The sequence below is a fragment of the Hyla sarda genome, chromosome 3 (genome assembly GCF_029499605.1).
Source record: "Hyla sarda isolate aHylSar1 chromosome 3, aHylSar1.hap1, whole genome shotgun sequence".
NCBI lineage: Eukaryota > Metazoa > Chordata > Amphibia > Anura > Hylidae > Hyla > Hyla sarda.
This window is the reverse complement of record NC_079191.1, coordinates 202892073-202914048: the sequence shown is the minus strand read 5'-3', so window position 1 is coordinate 202914048 and position 21976 is coordinate 202892073. Positions and strand designations below refer to the sequence as shown.

Here is a 21976-nt window from a genome sequence, read left to right as displayed (position 1 = left end):
GAGCGTGCGGACTTCACAAACACTGCAAGCGCATGTACAGAACACATGCCACGAGCGCACGCGCAGCATGATTCCCACGAGCACACATGTAATATAACCCTACAAACCTGCGCGATACAAGTCCTGCCACCGGGTGTGCCGCACAATCCTTATGAGTGCATGTTCAGTATTAATCCTACGAGCGCGAGAACCGTGTAATGCTATGAACGTGCGTACAGTATAACTTGTGTGAGCGTGTACCCAGTGTGATTCCTATGAGTGTGTGTACAACATGACTCCTACAAGAGCGTGTTTAGTATGAACCCTGCAAGCGTGTATACAGCGTAAAACCTACGAGCAAGTGTACAGTATGGATGCTACAATCGTATGTACCGCATGAAACCTACAAGAGTGTGTACCGTATGAACCCAACAAGCGCGTGTACAAAATAAATCCTACAAGCTTGTCCAAGCGAGTATACAGTATAAATGCTACAAGCGAATGTATTGTATAATCCTAATGTGTAAAGTATGAATCCACCAAGCGCGTGTACAGCATATCCTACCAGTGTGTGTACTGCAGAAAACCCTACAGGTGTGTACAGCATGAATCCTACAAGTATGTACACAGCACAATCCTACAAGCATGTGTATAGTATAAATGCTGCAAGCATGAACCCTACAAACGTGCACAAGCGTGAGTGCAGTATAAATCCTACAAGCAAGTGTACAGTATAAATCCTAAAAGGTGAGTGTACAATATAATCCTACAAGCGAGAGTACAGTATGAATCCTATAAGCGAGTGTACAGCATAAATTCTACAAGTGTGTGTACAGTATAAACCCTACAAGCATGTGTACAGTATGACCCTACAAGCGTGTGTACAGTATGACCCTACAAGCGTGTGTACAGTATGACCCTACAAGCATGTATACAGTATGACCCTACAAGCGTATGTACAGGATGAGCCCAACAAGTACAGCATGAATCCTACGAGCGTGTGTATAGCATAAATCCGACAAGCGTATAAACAATAAGAAACTCCTGAATCCTACAAGCTTGTACAAGCGTGTGTACCGTATAAATGTTACCAGCATGAATCCTACAAACGTGCATGAGCGCGAGTACAATATAAGTCCTACGAGCGAGTGTACGGTTATAAATCCTACAAGTGAGTGCACCGTATAATTCTACAAGCTTATGTACAATATAAACCCTACAAGCGTATATGCAGTATGACTCTACAAGTATGTATACAATATAACCCTACGAGCGTATGTCATACAAGTACTGCATGAATCCTATGAGCGTGTGTATAGTATAAAATCTACAAGCATATGAATAATGAGAATCTACAGCGTGTATATAGCATAAATCCCACAAGCGTGTGTACAGCAAAAATCCAACCAGCGTATGTACAGCATAAATCCTATAAACGTATGTACAGCATAAATCCTAGAAGCAAGTGTACAGCATGAATCCTACAAATGTGTACAGCATAAATCCAACCAGCATGTGTACAGCATGAATCCTACCAGTGTGTGTACAACATAAAATCTAAAAGCGTGTATACAGCATGAATCCTACGAGCGCGAGTACGGCATGAATCCTACCAGGATGTGTACAGCATGAATCCTACCAGCGTGTATACAGCGTGACTCCTATAAATGTGTGTATGGTATAAATGCTATGGACGTGTACAACAACACGGAATAACAATATGATCGAATGTGTAGAACAAATTATAAGAGCGAACAAATTATATGAGAATGTAAAGACCAACTACGTGCACAGACCATAACTTATGTAAATTAACTCATAAGAGCGTGTACACCGACAACTATATGAGCATATGCGTAGAAAAATGAAGCGTATGCCCGGCATAACTACATGACCATCTATGTATAAGAAATGTGTGCATGAAATGACTAAATGAGCGTACACATTTTATTTTTTTTAATAACATAGCGAAACGCATGAAAAGTGTAATTTGTGCAAATGACGTGTTGAATAAATAGAAATTGTGAACTGACAAGCCCCAAACCTAAACAATACACCTTTCCCGTTTATTAAGGACAGAACTCCCACCTGAATTGGCGCTTCAACTCAAATCGATTGCAGTATAAGTGAGAATTGTAGCTCCGCAACAGCCAGAGGCACACCGCCCGGAAACCCTGAAGTATAAATATATGAAAGGAAATCCCATGTGAATACCACACTATTAATTGTGCCCCCTCAAAATGTATAATCCCCAGGGCTGGACTGACTGAGGTTCCCCCCGAAGCTGCGGCTTGTCTCTGGAGCGAGGAGGTCGCCGCCGCACACCTCAGCCAGTCCCAGCCACTTACCCACACCGGCTCCGACTCCAAACGAGCTTCCGATCTGCTGACCCAACAGTCAGCTAATCGGGGATGACGTGAAGAACCCGCGGCGGTTAGGTGCGAGCGGGTTAAATGCGATTAGATGTGACCGAAAAAACTCATGTCACACACCTGGTGCCGCATTCCGTGGCCTCACGCCGTGCCCGCGACGCGGCCCCAGGTCCCCATAACATTGTTAATCGTGTGCCAAATAAAGCATATAAACACCAGGGCTGGACTGACTGAGGTCCTCCTGAAGCTGCTGCTTACCTCCGGAGCGAGGAGGGCGCCGCCGCATGCCTCAATCAGTCCCAGCCACTTACCCATACCGACGCCGACCAAACTTCCGGTCAGCTCAACTTCCGGTCAGCTGACCCGACGGTCAGCTGATCAGGGATGACGTAACAGGACCTGCAACCGAAGAACCCACAGCGTCCGGATGTGAGGCGGCCGTGATTTCTTAAAGGCAGCCCGCTCCTCCCACAAATTCAGGCCAGCTGTGAAGGCCTTTATACTTATGTGTGATGTGGATCAGGTGCGGCTGCATGGTGGGCGTTCCTTACCTGATGACCCCACACATAAAAGGCAACTCGTGTAACCAACACATTGTATGACTAAGGCTCAGTGACTTGAGCCGAAACGCGTCACTTTTTACGTACCTGTTTGTTCTCCATGGCATCTGAATAAAATATTGATCCCCTGAGTCAAGCGCTGGACAGCACTTTCTTCAATTGCATATTTCCTGGGGCAGAGTCCACGCCTTGTCCGTGCGCAGGTTACGAGGGTGAGCTGCTGTGAACGTTGCTCATATAAGAAATGTAATGTATTTATTTTATTTATACTTTTTTTTTTTTTTTTTACACACCTTTATTTATTTTTAACACTTTTTATGCTTTGGAATACTTAGTATTTCAAAAGCACTGTAGTTTTATGCTGCCTGCCTCTGGTACGTCCTGGCAGGCACTTACAGGGGCAGGCCTGGGAGTGTTTGTAAGACCCCTGGCTGCCCAGGTAACATGCAGCACCCAGTGATCATTGCGGGGTGCTTCTGGAGAGCGCGGCTGTAAAAGGGTTAAACTGCCGGGACCAAAGCTTACTTCAGTCCCGGCAGTGTGGCAGGCCCCCGCCTGCCGGAGATCACATGCAGCACCCTGCAATCGCGCTGCAGGGAAGACAGAGGGAGCTCCCTCCCTCTGTCAAAACACTTACAGCTTGCGGTCACTTCCGACCGCGACTGTAAGTGTTAAAACTGCTGGGATCGAAGTTTACTTCGGTCACATCAGTGTGGCAGGGTCCCGGCTGTGTGATACAGCCGAGTGCCTGCAATGATCTCGTGGGTACACTGAGCAGTACCCACGAGATCAATGGACATGTATACTCGTCCAGGTGCGGGAACGTGCATCCCGCCTGGATGTGTACACACGCCCATGGTCGTTAAGAGGTTAACGGAATAGTAAATAGTATGTAATCTTAAACTAGCTAATAGAGTTTACATACTTGTCTACTAAGCAAATGGAAAGTTACTGGCTAGCTAAATTGGCTATATTTTTTTTTTATCCTATGGTAGCAAAGGGGTTCACTGAAGAGCAGGAAAGAAGACCTATATGTCCCAGGCGCTGCCGTACTCAGCCAACATCAAGGATGGAATGACACTGGGTCTTTAGGGTCCAGGGCTGGACTGTTTATTAACAAAATAATAAAACAATAAAAGCAGGATGGCGTGTTTCAATAGGATCCCTCCATTCCTCAGATCAGTGCAAATTAGCATAGGCCCATTTCATTACCGTATATACTCGAGTATAAGCCGACCCGAGTATAAGCCGAGACCCCTAATTTCAACCCAAAATCCCAGGAAAAGTTATTGACTCGAGTATAAGCCTAGGGTGGGAAATACCTCATCCCCCCCCTGTCATCATCCAGACCCGTCATTAACATCCTCATCATCATCCCCTTGTCATCATCCCACACATTCCCCCTTCATCATCCCCTTATCATCCCACACATCCCCCCTTCATCATCCCCTTATCATCCCACACATCCCCCCTTCATCATCCCCTTGTCATCATCCCACACATCCCCCCTTCATCATCCCCTTATCATCCCGCACATCCCCCCTTCATCATCCCCTTATCATCCCACACATCCCCCCTTCATCATCCCCTTATCATCCCCACACCCCCCCCCTTCATCATCCCCACACCCCCCCCTTCATCATCCTCTTCTCATCATTCGCCCTCAGTGGTCTTCAACCTGCGGACCTCCAGAGGTTTCAAAACTACAACTCCCAGCAAGCCCGGGCAGCCATCGGCTGTCCGGGCTTGCTGGGAGTTGTAGTTTTGAAACCTCCGGAGGTCCGCAGGTTGAAGACCACTGCGGCCTTCAACATCATCCAGCCCCCCTCTCACCCCCTTTAGTTCTGAGTACTCACCTCCGCTCGGCGCTGGTCCGGTCCTGCAGGACTGTCCGGTGAGGAGGTGGTCCGGGCTGCTATCTTCACCGGGGGCGCCTCTTCTCCGCGCTTCCGGCCCGGAATAGAGCCGTTGCCTTGACAATGACGCAGAATTACGTTGGCAATGAACGCACCTCTGCGTCGTTGTCACGGCAACGTGACTATTCTGAGGCCGGGCCCGAAGCGCTTAGAAGAGGCCTCCCCGGTGAAGATAGCAGCCCGGAACCAGTATCCCAACCTACCACCTCCTCTCCGGACAGTCCTGCAGGACCGGACCAGCGCCGAGCGGAGCTGAGTACTCAGAACTAAAGGGGGTGAGAGGGGGCTGGATGATGTTGAAGGCCGCAGTGGTCTTCAACCTGCGGACCTCCGGAGGTTTCAAAACTACAACTCCCAGCAAGCCCGGACAGCCGATGGCTGCCCGGGCTTGCTGGGAGTTGTAGTTTTGAAACCTCTGGAGGTCCGCAGGTTGAAGACCACTGCGGGTGGGGGAGTTCACTCGAGTATAAGCCGAGGGGGGTGTTTTCAGCACGAAAAATCGTGCTGAAAAACTCGGCCTATACTCGAGTATATACGGTAAACAGAAGCAGTAAAAAAATGCAATATTATACAAACATTACACTCAAATACAAAACACAGTATAAAAGAGGTCTTACAATTATAACTATAAAATGTTGCAGATCCAGTAAAGTGAATCTAGTAGGTAGCATATAACGCACTGTCTGATGTAAACAAGTGGACCAGAATGTTATCGCGTCCTCTGCTTTCTGTAACTGGGGACGCGTCGCTAGGGAGCGAGATCACATGACAAGCAGTAGCGAATCCTATGGAAGGAGGCAGTTTTGAATGTCAGTGCTGAAAACCCTTGTTGAGAATTACTAGGAGAGAGGCGGTCACGTGCCCCACTCTCTCCATGGGCTGAAAGCTTTGGAAAATAGACTTGTATAGACAGGCCAAGAGGTTTAGTATTTAATATTTCAATTTTGCACCTAAAAATCCATATGATGGCTTATTTTTTGCGCCACCAATTCTACTTTGTAATGACGTCAGTCATTTTACCCAAAAATCTACGGCGAAACGGAAAAAAAAATCATTGCGAGACAAAATTGAAAAAAATCCAAAACCCCATTTTATAACTTTTGGGGGCTTCCGTTTCTACGTAGTAAATTTTTTGGTAAAAATGACACCTTATCTTTATTCTGTAGGTCCATACAATTAAAATGATACCCTACTTAATATATATAAGTTTGATTTTGTCGTACTTCTGGAAAAAAATCATAACTACATGCAGGAAAATTAATACGTTTAAAATTGTCATCTTCTGACCTCTATAATTTTTTTATTTTTCCGCGTGGTATGAGGGCTAATTTTTTGCGCCGTGATCTGAAGTTTTTGGTGGTACCATTTTTGCATGGATAGGATTTATTGATCATTATTCATGATATAAAAAGTGACCAAAAATTTAAAAGGCATGTAGTACGCATTGGAAACACAGTGGATGCATTAAATGGGCATGTCAGATAATGTATAAAAGGAGATTTTTTACACTTACCGTAAAATCTCTTTCTCGAAGGATCCATTGGGGGACACAGACCTTGGGTATATGCTGCTGTCTCTAGGAGGCTTGACACTATGGTAACCAAAAAGTCGGCTCCTCCCAGCAGGATATACCCGCCTCCAGGAGACAGACCGGTCAAAAGGAAAAAAACCTGAACTGTCCGAGAACCAGAAGAAAAAATAACTGAACACTCCCTCGGACAGATAACCGAATAGGAACCCCAGAAAAGAGCGGGAGCTGTGTCCCCCAATGGATCCTTCGAGAAAGATTTTACGGGAAGTGTAAAAAAAAAATCTAATTTTCTCTATCGGCTCCATTGGGGGACACAGACCTTGGGACGTACCAAAGCCGTCCCTTGGGTGGGCAGAGAAAAAGGGTCAGGCAGTCGGCTGTACCACCGCCGCCTGCAAAACTTTACGGCCCAGATCAGCATCAGTCGATGGTAGAATCTCGAAAAAGTGTGCAAAGACAACCAGGTGGCCGCTTTACAGATCTGCGAGGCCGAGGCCTTGTTTCGGAGAGCCCCGGATGCTCCCACAGAACGGGTGGAATGATCCAAAACTCTTAAGGGTGGGATCTTCCCCTTGCAGCGGTAAGCTTTCGAAATAGCACATCAGATTCACCGAGAAATGGTGGCCTTGGAAGCAGGCTGTCCCTTTCGACGACCTTCCATAAGGGCGAAAAAAGAAACGCACTGATGAAATTAAGAGGTGACAGAAAGACCGAAAGTCTGAACCGCCCGTACCACATCCAATTGAAGGAGCGGGACAAAAGGACGGAAGGACGATGTCCTCGTTGAGAGGAAAAGCCAAAACAACCTTAGGTAAGAAGGACGGATCTAGACGGAAAAAAACCTTGTCCTGATGAATTATCAGGAAAGGAGAACGGCAAGAGAGAGCTGCCAGCTCAGATACTCTCCTAAGGGAATTAATGGCTATAAGAAAAGCCACCTTCCAGGATAGGAGGCGAAGAGGAACCTCTTGGAGCGCCTAGAACTAAGTTCAAGTCCCAAGGGGGAGAAGGGGACCAGTACGGAGGGACAGAGTGTGCCACGCCCCGAAGGAAGGTCCGGACAAGCGAATTGGAAGCAAGAGGACGCTGAAAGAGAATGGAAAGGGCCGAAACCTGACCCTTAAGGGAGCTGAAAGCCAGCCCTTGTTCCAACCCCGACTGCAAAAAGGAGAGGAGACGGGGAATGGAAAAGGTCTGAGTTTTGCACCAACGAAAGTAAGACCGCCAGGTACGGTGATAAATTTTTGCAGAGGAGGGCTTGCGCATGGTGCGAATTACCTGGGAAGAGAAACCGCGGGCCCTTAGAACCGCGGTCTCAACCACCACGCCGTTAAATGCAGCGACTGTAAATTGGGGTGGAAAAAAGGACCCTGTGACAGTAGGTCTGGACGAAGTGGAAGACTGAACGGAATGTCGTCCAGGAGCCAGACCACGTTGGCGTACCATGCCCTGCGGGGCCAGTCTGGAGCTACCAGAATGGCGGAGACTCCTTCCGCCGTGAGCTTCCTCGGAACCCTGGGAAGGAGGGGAGGGAACAGATAGGGTAGGACAAAGCCCGACCACGGAATCACTAGGGCATCCACTGCTAGAGCCAGGGGGTCCCTGGACTTCGACACAAACGTTGGAATTTTCCGGTTGTGTCGAGACGCGAAGAGATCTACGTCTGGGGTCCCCCAGAGGTCGCAGATCTGTGCGAAAACCTCCAGAAGAAGAGACCACTCTCCGGGGTCGGCTGAGGACCGACTGAGGAAATCTGCTTCCCAGTTGAGCACTACTGGAATGTGAGTCGCCGAAATGGCCAGGACTTCGTGTTCTGCCTAGAGGAGGATCTTTGTCACCTCGGACATGGCTGCTAAGCGGCCAGTGCCGCCCTGCCGATTGATGTACGCCACGGACAGGGTGGCCCTGAAGCAGGGACTCCCAAATGCTTCAGACAAAGATATATCGCCCTCAGTTCCAGGATGTTTATGGAAAGAAGGGCTTCTTGGGGAGACCAGAGGCCTTGAACCGTCTGATCCCTGAAAACACCTCCCCGGCCTGACAGGCTGGCATCTGTCATGACCACCTGTCAGTGGAGGGGAAGGAACAAACGTCCCTGAAGAAGGGGGGAGCGGAGCCACCAGCGCAGAGACCGACTGGTCCGAAGAGGGAGAACAATCTTGCGATCGAGAGAAAGAGAGAGAGGAGACCTGTCCCACCGGGCAAGAATCGCAAAGTCCCTCTATGCCCCAGACTAAGAGGGACTTTGTCCTAAAAGGCTTAGGCTTATTTTAACCCATAATTACTTTGAAATCCGTAACAAAATTTAAACTCAACACACTGAAACAGCTATGGGGTCTAAAGTAGCACTCAGTTTCCCAACCTCTTTGTAGGTCTCTTTGAGGATAACTTTATCTATCCACATCCCATTTTTAAATATTGTGTATATATTAAGCATTTTATAGATTATATACATATTTTTTGGAGCTGGAATCCTAGCAAACTAGAAGATTTTCTGTCATATGACTACTAACACTTGGGGCCTTCATTGTGTTTTTATAAACTATGCTGAAGGTTTAGATGTGGTTGTTTATCCCAATACTGGAGGTAGTCTATGTACTTAAACCTTTTTAAAAAAAGATAGCAATAGTTACCTAGATTTTTCGAGTTTTAAAAAAAGTTATAAAAAAAACGGCTCTGCAACATACCTTATGGCGTATTAGGAGAAACTGTCCCTTTTAATGATTTTAAAGAACAAAGTATTAAATTAAAATCAAGGTTCAACGCCAAGAATTACCCAAAGGCAATTGTGGATTTATATAAGAGAGCATGTGTTCTTTTGCAGGCTGGAGTATAGTGACTAAGACCATGGGTATATGCTGCTGTCTCTAGTAGGCTTGACACTATGGAAACAGAAAAGTTGGCTCCTCCCAGCAGGATATACCCGCCTCCAGGTCACTGAACTAATCAGTTTTAGTCCCAGAGCAATAGGAGGAGACAGAAAGGTCAAAAGAAAAGAAAAAATAACTGTATACTCCCTCAGACAGATAACCAAAAAGGGTGGGAGCTGTGTCCCCCAATGGATCCTTCGAGAAAGAGATTTTACGGTAAGTACAAAAATCTCCTTTTCTCTATCGGCTCCATTGGGGGACACAGACCATGGGATGTACCAAAGCCATCCCTTGGGTGGGCAGAGAAACAGTCAGGCAGACCGCTGTACCACTGCCGCCTGCAGCACTTTACGGCCCAGACTAGCATTAGCCGATGCGAAGGTATGAACCTGGTAGAACCTCGAGAAGGTGTGCACAGACGACCAGGTAGCCGCTTTACAGATCTGTGAGGCCAAGGCCTTGTTGCGGAGGGCCCAGGATGCTCCAACAGAACAGGTGGAATGAGCCAAAACCCTGAAAGGTGGAGTCTTCCCTTTGCATGGGTAAGCTTCCGAAATAGCAGATCGGATCCATCGAGAGATGGTGGCCTTGGAAACAGGTTGTCCCCTGCGACGACCTTCCGTAAGGACGAAAAAGGAATCGCACTGACGAAAGGAAGAGGTAACAGAGATAGGGCCTAACCGTCCGCACCACATCCAGTTTGTGGAGTAAACGCTCCTTGGGATGAGAAGAAGCGGGACAAAAGGACCGAAGAACAATGTCCTCATTGAGATGAAAAGCCGAAACAACCTTCAGTAAAAAGGAAGGATCCGGAGGGAAAACAACCTTGTCTTGGTGAATTACCAGAAAAGGAGAGCTGCCAATTCAGACACCCTCCGAATGGAGGTAATAGCTATAAGGAATGCCACCTTCCAGGAAAGGAGGCGAAGAGAAATATCTCTAAGAGGTTCAAAGGGTGCGCCTTGCAGGGCACCTAGAACCAGGTTCAAGACCCAAGGGGAAGAAGGAGACCGATAAGGAGGGGCAGCATGCGCCACACCTTGGAGAAAAGTCCGGATATGAGAATTAGATGCCAGAAGACGCTGAAAAAGAATGGAAAAGGCCGAAACCTGGCCCTTAAGAGAGCTGAGAGCCAGCCCCTGTTCCAACCCCGACTGCAAAAAGGAGAGAAGACGGGGAATGGAGAAAGTAACAGGAGAAAAAGCTTGAGATTCGCACCAACGAGGATCGGCTGAGAAAGTCCGCTTCCCAGTTGAGCACTCCCGGAATGTGAATCGCCGAAATGGCCGGAACCTTGCGTTCTGCCCAGAGGAGAATCCTCGTCACTTCGGCCATGGCTGCTGAGCTGCCTTGCCGGTTGATGTACGCCACGGCCGTGGCGTTGTCTGATTGGACACGGACAGGGCGGCCCTGAAGAAGGGACTGCCAATGAAGCAAACAGAGATGGATTGCCCTCAGTTCAAAGATGTTTATGGAAAGAAGGGCTTCTCGGGAGGACCAGCGGCCTTGAACCATCCGGTCCCTGAAAACACCGCCCCAGCCTGATAGACTGGCATCCGTTGTGACCACCTGCTAGTGGAGGGGAAGGAAAGATCGTCCCTGAAGAATCAGGGGGGACCGGAGCCACCAGAGAAGGGACTGACGAGACCGTAGGGATAGAACAATCTTGCGGTCGAGAGACAGAGGAGACCTGTCCCACCGGGAAAGAATCGCCAGTTGAAGAGGGCGGTAATGAAACTGGGCAAAGGGCACAGCTTCCATGGCTGCCACCATTCGACCCAGGACTTCCATGCAAAGACGGATGGAGACTGGGACCGGCTTCCGAAGAGAGCGGACTCCCAACAAGAGAGTCAATCGCTTGTCCGGCGGAAGGCGAATACGAGCAGTGGCCGTGTCGAATTGAAGTCCCAGAAAGACCAGGGACTGAGTGGGGGAGAGCACAGCTTCCATGGCTGCCTCCTTAGACACTAAGCTAAAACTGATTAGTTCAGTGACCTGGAGGCCGGTATATCCTGCTGGGAGGAGCCGACTTTTCTGTTGCCATAGTGTCAAGCCTCCTAGAGACAGCAGCATATACCAATGGTATGTGTCCCCCAATGGAGCCAATAGAGAAAAAATAAGTTTTTTCCTGGAAAACCCCTTTAAAAACCACTCCTTACTCTATTTCCAACAAGACAGGCAAAAAATGTCATATCAAAACCTTCTTAAATTGTTTGTCTCAATTTATCATTTAACTCCTAGAGTGCTCATGTGGGCTACAGTATGTAGGACTATACGTTGCTTAAGAGAGAGAATGGGCTTCTTCTCCCCAGCATGTCAAGATATCTAATCGAGAGTCATAATCGAGATTTCAGCTGTGTAACAGTAATCCCAATTGAGGCATCCCTAATGAAGGTTCATTAAGAAAAATGGATAATTACTGAAAATGACTGAATATACAAACTCCAGACCTTAGCACCGTCAGGACTCAATGAGATGATTGAGTGCACCTCAATGTATATTTTAATGTATATTTGTAATATAGAAGCCCTATGCACTCTAATTATCTGGCCCGGTGCACCATGTAGTATATTTTGTAACTCTAGGGCTGCACATGCTTATTATATTTTTTGATCCACTCCTCTTTGCTTTTATTTGTCTTATCTGCATGTTGGCTACGGTTTTACCTTTTACTGACATTCTTACTAATATTTATGATACAGGTACCTATTCAGTACGCTTATTCGTTTTTTTTTGTCGTATTTTACATGTCTTTTCATTTTATATATGCACGTTTATATATTTATTCTAAACTTGTTATTGTACTCTACCTTGCCATGGGGGTGGAATTTTATATAGCCCCCACATACTCTGGGTACTTTCTCTTTATATATACATTAGAGATGCCAATTTTAGGTCTGTCTACTATCATCTTCATTACGATGAGCTGTGGATTATGTCTGTAATTAGTATATTACTTTAAATTATTGCATTTCTTCTATGGATTTCCTTAGTGACAAGCACACTGTAATAATTAGCTATTAGTCTTACAGTTATGTCATGTAGGTAATTCTTATGGTACTCTTTCTACATCTATTATTGTGTCCTCTGTTCATAGTCCAACTTTTATTGGTCTACATACTGTCTCTGGTACCCGGTCTCTATATCCAGATCTTATTCAATGCATCCACTGTGTTTCCAATACATACTACATGCCTTTTCTACTAACCCTTTTGGCCTGTCTATACAAGTCTATTTTCCCAGCAGGTCACGTGACCGCCTTTCTCCTAGTAACACATCTTTCTCAACAAGGGTTTAGCAGCACTGACATGGAGGCCTGCCTCCTTCCATATGATTGGCTACTGCAGGTCACGTAATCTCTCTCCGTAGCGACACATCCCCTAGTTAAAGGAAGAGGAGGACGCAATCGCATTTTGGTCCACTGGATTACATCATACAACGCATTATACGATATATACTGGATTCACTTTACTGGATCTGCACCATTTCATAGTTATAATTGTAGGACAACTTTTATACTATGTTTTGTATTTATGAATGTAATGTATAATATAGCATTTTTTTTTTTTTACTGCTCCTGTTTAATGAAGTGTGCCTATGCTAACATGCCAGATGGCTCATCCTGTGGGTATTTGGAGTCATTTTGTGTTCTATTTAAACCTTCACTTGTGTATGATTGTATACTGATCTGAGGAATAGGGGGATCCCCTCAAAACAAGTCATCCTGCTTTATTGTTTTATTATTTTGTTAATAAACAGTCCAGCCCTGGACGCTAAAGAATAATTCAGTGTCGCCCCATCCTTAATGTTGCCTGAGTACAGCAGCACCTGGGACATATAGGTCTTTCCTGCTCTTCAGTGTTCTTCTATTCAGGACAGGGTCTCCTGTTTCCTTTGACCGTACGCCAGCAGCACATCTCCACACACTAATTCCACTGCGGTGATAATTTAAGGTGAATGGCTATCCTTAGGGGACTTTTGTCTCCCCCGCACCACGGTCTTCATATTCTTATGGGGGAATAAATATATACACAAGGTGCCATCCTTTGCGGTCTTTTTCTACTTTACTACTAGCACAGGGGTTGGAACTCTGAGAATATCAAAAGGTAAAAAGATGATTGTTGCCTGCCCCTTATATCCAGCCAAAAGTACAAAAACTTACAGCTAAATCCAGAGTCCCCACGTATACCATCATTGGGTCTTTCAAATAAGATTTGGACAAACGACGGACTCCTTCTGGCCATGTGGCACTACAGTTAGGGAAAAAGAAAAAAAGCCATGCTTACACATTAATACCTAAACAATGTCATGATTTGAGCTATGCTTCTAGTAACCTTATGGCAATGCACAGAGGCCACACTGTACCCTAAAGTTACACTCCCATGTGCAGCTCCACAGACTCTGCTGCATGTGTGAAAAGAGATCCCGCCCTAGAAGCATGCAAATACACACACACACACACATTATATATATATATATATATATATATATATATATATATATATATATACACATACATATACACACACATATACATACATATATATAGCAGTTAAGTAAGGCCCAATACACTTCTTAAGGCACTGTTTGGCATGAAGTTCTTTACAACATGTTAAAGTAAGGGGGCCAAATGTTAGCAGTCACTTTTAAAGACATGTTACACCATGGATCTGTATGCCTACATACTATATATATCTCCATCTCTCGCTCACTCCATCTTTCTCTATGTATATTTATGTATTTCACATTCATTTTGAATCCAGTCTTGGATATCTATCTATGCTCAAAAATTGCAGTGGTGTTTAAAAAAAATAAAAAAATAAATAAACTAGTGTGTGTGACAACATCCTTATAGCAATTCTAGTATGATGGCTGGTTGTCAACAAGAAGCAAAAGCCAAACTGTACATACACCTGGATGGGGATCGACCGATATCGTTTTTTTAGGGCCGATACCGATAATCGGTGGAGGTTAGGGCAGATAGCCAATAACTTATACCGATATTTCGGTATAAGTTATCGGCTATTTATCCCCCCCCGCAACACCGCTGCAGATCATTGATTTAAAGCGGGCACTTTAACCCCTTAAGGACCAGGCCATTTTATACCTTAAGGACCGGAGCGTTTTTTGCAATTCTGACCACTGTCACTTTAAACATTAATAACTCTGGAATGCTTTTAGTTATCATTCTGATTCCGAGACTGTTTTTTTCGTGACATATTCTACTTTAACTTAGTGGTAAAATTTTATGGTAACTTGCATCCTTTCTTGGTGAAAAATCCCAAAATTTGAAGGAAAAAATGAAAATTTTGAATTTTTCTAACTTTGAAGCTCTCTGCTTGTAAGGAAAATGGATATTCAAAATAAAACATTTTTGGGTTCACATATACAATATGTCTACTTTATGTTTGCATCATAAAATTTATGAGTTTTTACTTTTGGAAGACACCAGAGGGCTTCAAAGTTCAGCAGCAATTCGGAAATTTTTCACAAAATTTTCAAACTCGCTATTTTTCATGGACCAGTTCAGGTTTGAAGTGGATTTGAAGGGTCTTCATATTAGAAATACCCCATAAATGACCCCATTATAAAAACTACACCCCCCAAAGTATTCAAAATGACATTCAATAAGTGTATTAACCCTTTAGGTGTTTCACAGGAATAGCAGAAAAGTGAAGGAGAAAATTTACAATCTTCATTTTTTACACTCGCATGTTCTTGTAGACCCAATTTTTGAATTTTTGCAAGGGGTAAAAAGGAGAAATTTTTTACTTGTATTTGAAACCCAATTTCTCTCGAGTAAGCACATACCTCATATGTCTATGTAAAGTGTTCGGCGGGCGCAGTAGAGGGCTCAGAAGGGAAGGAGCGTCAAATGGTTTTTGGGGGGCATGTCACCTTTAGGAAGCCCCTATGGTGCCAGGACAGCAAAAAAAAAAACACATGGCATACCATTTTGGAAACTAGACCCCTCAGGGAACGTAACAAGGGGTAAAGTGAACCTTAATACCCCACAGGTGATTCACGACTTTTGCATATGTAAAAAAAAAAAAAAAAATGTTTTCCCTAAAATGCTTGGTTTCCCAAAAATGTTACATTTTTAAAAAGGGTAATAGCAGAAAATACCCCCCAAAATTTGAAGCCCAATTTCTCCCGATTCAGAAAACACCCCATATGGGGGTGAAAAGTGCTCTGCTGGCGCACTACAGGTCTCAGAAGAGAAGGAGTCACATTTGGCTTTTTGAAAGCAAATTTTGCTCTGGGGGCATGCCGCATTCAGGAAGCCCCTATGGTGCCAGAACCGCAAAAAAAAACCCACATGGCATACCATTTTGGAAACCAGACCCCTCGGGGAACGTAAAAAGGGGTAAAGTGAACCTTAATACCCTACTGGTGTTTCACGACTTTTGCATATGTAAAAAATAAAATAAAAAAGGTTTACCTAAAATGCTTGGTTTCCCAAAATTTTTGATTTTTAAAAAGGGTAATAGCAGAAAATACCCCCCATAATTTGTAACACAATTTCTCCCGAGTACGGCGATACCCCATGTGACCCTAAACTGTTGCCTTGAAATACGACAGGGCTCCAAAGTGAGAGCGGCATGCGCATTTGAGGCCTAAATTAGGGATTGCATAGGGGTGGACATAGGGGTATTCTACGCCAGTGATTCCCAAATAGGGTGCCTCCAGCTGTTGTAAAAGTCCCAGCATGCCTGGACAGTCAGTGGCTATCTGGTAATACTGGGAGTAGTTGTTTTGCAACCGCTGGAGGCTCCGTTTTGGAAACAGTGGCGTACCAGACGTTTTTCATTTTTATTGGGGAGGGGAGGGGGGCTGTGTAGGGGTATGTGTATATGTAGTGTTTTTTACTTTTTATTTTATTGTGTGTTAGTGTAGTGTAGTGTTTTTAGGGTACAGTCGCACGGGCGGGGGTTCACAGTAGTTTCTCGCTGGCAGTTTGAGCAGCGGCAGAAAATTTGCCTCAGCTCAAACTTGCAGCCGGATACTTACTGTAATCCTCCGCCCATGTGAGTGTACCCTGTACGTTCACATTGGGGGGGGGGGGGGGAAGAAACATCCAGCTGTTGCAAAACTACAACTCCCAGCATGTAGGGTCTATAAGTGCATGCTGGGAGTTGTAGTTTTGCAACAGCTGGAGGCTCCGTTTTGGAAACGGTGGCGTACCAGACGTTTTTCATTTTTATTGTAGGGGTATGTGTATATGTAGTGGTTTTTTTACTTTTTATTTTATTGTGTGTTAGTGTAGTGTTTTTAGGGTACAGTCGCACGGGCGGGGGTTCACAGTAGTTTCTCGCTGGCAGCTTGAGCTGCAGCAGAAAATTTGCTGCAGCTCAAACTTGCAGCCGGATACTTACTGTAATCCTCCGCCCATGTGAATGTACCCTGTACATTCACATTGGGGACGGGGGGGGGGGACGGGGACACATCCAGCTGTTGCAAAACTACAACTCCCAGCATGTACGGTCTATCAGTGCATGCTGGGAGTTGTAGTTTTGCAACAGCTGGAGACACACAGGTTGTGAAACACCGAGTTTGACAACAAACTCACTCAGTGTTTTGCAACCAGTGTGCCTTCAGCTGTTGCAAAAGCTACAACCCCCAGCATGTATGGACAGCGGAAGGGCATGCTGGGTGTTGTAGTTATGCCACAGCCGGAGGCATACTACTTTGGCTGGGGATGCTGGGGATTGTAGTTATGCAACAGCTGGAGACACACTGGTTTGCTACTTAACTCAGTGTGCCTTCAGCTGTTGCAAAACTACAACTCTCAGCAGTCACCGACAGCCAACGGGCATGCTGGGAGTTGTAGTTATGCAACCAGCAGATGCACCACTACAACTCCCAGCATGCCCTTAAGCTGTTTGTGCAAGCTGGGAGTTGTAGTTACACAACAGCTGAAGGTACACTTTTCCATAGAAATAATGTGCCTCCAGCTGTTGCAAAACCATAAGTCCCAGCATGCCCATAAGTGCATGCTGGGAGTTGTGGTGGTCTGCCTCCTCCTGTTGCATAACTACAGCTCCCAGCATGCCCTTTTTGCATGCTGGGAGCTGTTGCTAAGCAACAGCAGGAGGCTGTCACTCACCTCCTGCTGCTGCTTGATCGCCACACAGGTCAAACCCGCCGCCGCCGTCGCTCCTGGGGCCCCGATCCCAACATTAACGCCGGGGATCGGGGTCCCAAGCACCAGGGGTGCACGTCTCGCACCCGCTCACGTCCTCCGGAAGAGGGGCGGAGCGGGTGCAGGAGTGACACCCGCAGCAGGCGCCCTGATTCGTCGGCCGGTAATCCGGCCGACGAATCAGGGCGATCGTGAGGTGGCACCAGTGCCACCTCACCCCTGCAGGCTCTGGCTGTTCGGGGCCGTCTCTGACGGCCCCGATCAGCCAGTAATTCCGGGTCACTGGAGACCCGATTGACCCGGAATCGCCGCAGATCGCTGGACTGAATTGTCCAGCGATCTGCGGCCATCGCCGACATGGGGGGGCATAATGACCCCCCTGAGCGATATGCCGCGATGCCTGCTGAACGATTTCAGCAGGCATCGGGCACCGGCTCCCCTCCGGCTAGCGGCAGGGGGCCGGGAAAGGACAGGACGTACTCCTACGTCCTCGGTCCTTAAGGACTCGGAAATGGGGGCGTAGGAGTACGTCCATTGTCCTTAAGGGGTTAAATCAATGCACTGCAGTGGCTTTTGCAATGCCATAGGCTGCCGCCGCCACCGCCACCCGCTTCTCACCCCCTGCCTGTCCGGGGGTCCTGAGACCTATCACCGCCACCGCGACCCCCCCCCCCCATTCCCGGTTTTATAATTACCTATTCCCGGGGTCCACTCCACATCTGGCTCCGGTGACGTCCTCCTGAACTGTCACTGTGCGCACTGACTGTGACGTCACGTTGCGCACGTCACGTCACTCGTCATTGCGCACAGCGTAACGCAGGACGCAGCAGGAGCAAGAAGTAGCGTGGGCTCTGGGAACAGGTAATTATAAAACCGGGGATGGGGGAGGCAATGGGGGCATTATCGGCAAGGTAATTGCCGATACCGATAGTGCCCAAAACCTGGATACTTTTTAATTATTTGTATTAAAAATTACAAATGTGTGGACAATTGAAGTGAGAACTAAGCCTAATAAATAACCAGTTAAAGGGAATCTGTCCTGTCTCACTACATGCCTCCGATCTGTCACATTCCCAGTTCTTTAAGGGAAAATAATCTGCTGGGTGCCTTAGGGGTGGGGAGTCAATCCTAAACTCCACTGTCACAGTAATGTCCGGCCGACATGTTCCTATTAATGCTACCTTCCCTGTGCTGAGCCTCTGCAGAGTGAAGCTCCATGCAGAAGTAGAGGCCCAGCATAAGAGGGAAGGTGGTAATAGAAGGATGCCGGCCGGATGTAACCATACACGTAGAGCCGCCTGGGAATGAAACCTCCTCCCGGAACGGAAGGAGGGTACCAGTAAATATCACTGTCATCAGTGTCAACCGCACTAAAAGCCTGTACAACATGTAAGTGAGGGGGATACTGATGACAGGTTCTCTTTAACTGTCAAGCAGAAGAAAGCGAGTGCAAAGCAAAGCAACTGAATGCATTAATAATAATGACATAACAAAAGGTAAATTGATGCACTTACCTAGTCATTACGGTTTGCCTATCAGGACGAATGTCAATAAGTATTTTCATAATTTGTGGTTCAAACCCCATATCCAGCATTCTATCTGCTTCATCTAAAACCTATTGGGTATGAAAAAAAAATTATAATAATTTTGTACATTGTCTGAAGCCTAGAAACATTTTGGAATACAAATTGCTAGAGCACAGAGAAAGTTTGCAAATATATAACTCACCATTAAAAGAATTAAATAAAATCTGTAACCAGAAGAGCAGCTTTTCATTAAAAGAGGTTATCTGAGCTTTTTTTTAGAATTGAAGGCCATCAATATTACATTGACATGGGTCTAACTGGACCCCCCATGATCTCCGTGCAGCACCCATGCGCACCCGGCATTCTAAACAGTATGTTTAGAACGATGGGTTTCCGCAGCCCCCGTGATCAGACATCTTATCTCCTATCCCAAGAATAGGGGATAAGATCTCTGTGGGCGGAGTACACCTTTAAGCAAACGCCATCGCATCTTAAAATGTTTACCAGCACTTGCAACTGTATCACTATACTATTGGTAGTGGTGGTGCAAGGAAGAGCACATGTAAAACACTAAAGAGGCAGTGGCACTCACCCGAGCACTTTAGCCCCTTCAATCTAATATGGATGTCCTGCCCTGAGGACAGGCCATCACATTTTAAAAACACAGATAGTCCCTTTATGTTTTATAGATTGTGACACTGATAAACAGATTAACAAACTCCGGATCACTCTACAAAACAATATATTATAGTAACATACATCAGTAAAATACAGTGGTGTTAAAATAGAACTGTCCAATATGTTTAGTAAGGTGTGCCAAATTAAGGAACCACATCAAACACTGATAACATTGGTAAAACTTGTGGTATTTTCGCAGTCCTATAGAATGATTCCTCTCAGACAATATTGATACGTCCTCACCTCACTGTCTTCAAAATGCAAAATGCTTATGGTGCGCCAAATTTCTTTTTCCATGCATATGTGAAAGAGGCGCACTAGTTGTTCTCTTGATGTATGTCTTATATATGTTGCTTTAGTAATTAATTATTTTCTGTTTTCAGCAAAGATGTCTCGTATAGCTTCTTTACAATTTTTTTTTTTTACTTACCAAGTAGGTTATACTTTTAAGAGTAACAAAGTTGTTCATCTGCAAATCATGTAGTCTCCCTGGAGTAGCAATCACAATATCCACTCCTTTTGAAACCACATTTATTTGGCTCTTACGATCACCACCACCATAAATGCAAATGCTAAAGTATAAAAAGTTGCAAAAATTGACAATCAGTAAAATTAGACAATTACGCTAGTTTCATGGCATAAACATAAAAAAATATATATATATATATATATATATATATATATATATATATTTATTAGTTTTGTTTTAACACCAAATAAAAATGTAACCTCGTCCTGAGATGGCAAGCAGTGTATGGCGCGGGATCATGACTCAAGCCCACGTCATACCGGCCGGCCCCAAGCTGATTCTTGTAGCTGGGGGCTGCCGTTAATAGCCGACGACGCGGCTATTAACAACGGGCCTCGGCAGGCTATTAGCCCTTTAGATCGCTGCTGTCAAAGCTGACAGCGGCGTAAAAAAGGGACCTTTAACTGCTCCCTGGTGGTGTAGTGGGGTGGATCATCGCCGCCACCCATACACCCTACAACAGTGTTCTGTATGAGGAATCAAATGATTCCACCTAAACATTTCCTAAGGGGACTAAAAGTTTTATAAAAAAAAAAAAAGTTTAATTAAAAGTTAAAAAATAAAAATAAAAATAAAAACACACACTCATTAACCTCTTCCATATTAAAAGTTTTAATCACCCCCCTTTTCCCAAATTCCATATATAAAAACGCTGAGTGCGTAAATGTCCGAACTATAAAAATATTATGTTAATTAAACCGCATGGTCCATGGTGTACACGTAAAAAATTCCAAGTCCAAAATTGTGTATTTTTGGTGACTTTGTATACCCAAAAAAAAAAAATTAATAATAATAATAATATGTATAAAAAGCAATCAAAAAGTCCCATAAAAACAAAAATGGTATCGATAAAAACTTCAGATCGCAGCGCAAGAAAATTAGCCCTCATACATCCCTGTATATGGAAAAATAAAAAAAGTTATAGGGGTCAGAAGATGACAATTTGAGACACTCATTTTGGTGCATGTAGTTATTTTTTCCAAGTAGTAAAATCAAAACCTATATAAAATTAGGTAACCTTGTAACCATATGGACCTACAGAATAAATATATGGTGTCATTTTTACAGAAAAGTGCACTGCATAGAATCGGAAGCCCCCAAAAGTTACAAAATTGAGTTTTTTCCCCAATTTTGCTCCATAAATATTTTTTTTTCTGGTATTGCCAAAAATGTTGTGGTGAAATGATTGATGTCCTTATAAAGTACCATTGGTGGCACAAAAAAATAAGCCCTCATATGGGTCTGTATGTGCAAAACTGAAAGAGTTATGATTTTTAGAAGGTGATGAGGAAAAAACAAAAGTGCAAAAACCCTTAAAGGGTTAAAAGCAAACCAGCAATCCTGCAATTTTTTTTTGTTAAATTGGTATTCTGAGCTTTAAAACTTGGATAAAAATTGTTAAATGCGGAAAGATTAGTCACCTTCTAATGTGATGTCCTAATAGTAGGACAGAATTGCAGTTCTACTTTATACTTTGTTTCAGAGAGGCATCCAGACAGCTGTAAACAGAGGCAATGTCTGTGAAAGGGAAGATATATTGTCACTGTAGGTGGTAATCCCACCCACAGCAAGCCCTGGCACCATTGAAACGGTGCTTTAAATCCCAGGGTAAGATAATAAATAATAACATCTAGTATATGATGGTAGTATCTGGTGACCAGATAAAATATATATTTTTTTTAGTATTTCTAATAAGGCTGCATGATATAGCGCAATCCCAATAAAATAGCGAAAATTGGGGAATGCGATATGTCGATGCAGCCAGTTGCAAAATTTTGTGATTAAGCACTAATGTGAGGAGAAACAGTGGGCCACACAATGGAGGGGCTGCGCCGCACTGGAGCAGACAATTAAACAAAGGAGTAGAGACTG

The 21976-nt window shown here is 45.0% G+C and overlaps 1 protein-coding gene across 2 annotated transcripts in view; it reads right to left on the bottom strand.

Moving 5' to 3' along the window:
• The window catches only part of DDX43 (DEAD-box helicase 43), a 130192-nt gene that overhangs the window by 32780 nt on the left and 75436 nt on the right, over positions 1-21976 (bottom strand). For both annotated transcript variants that reach the window (XR_008891247.1, XM_056565872.1), the window contains exons 9-11: positions 20006-20147; positions 18886-18986; positions 13391-13478 (exon numbers count right to left, since the gene is read on the bottom strand). Coding sequence is in view for 1 of the 2 variants with exons in the window: in XM_056565872.1 (XP_056421847.1) it covers positions 13391-13478; positions 18886-18986; positions 20006-20147 (331 nt within the window). In the remaining variant the exon portion in view is untranslated. The remainder of the gene's footprint in view (positions 1-13390; positions 13479-18885; positions 18987-20005; positions 20148-21976) is intronic.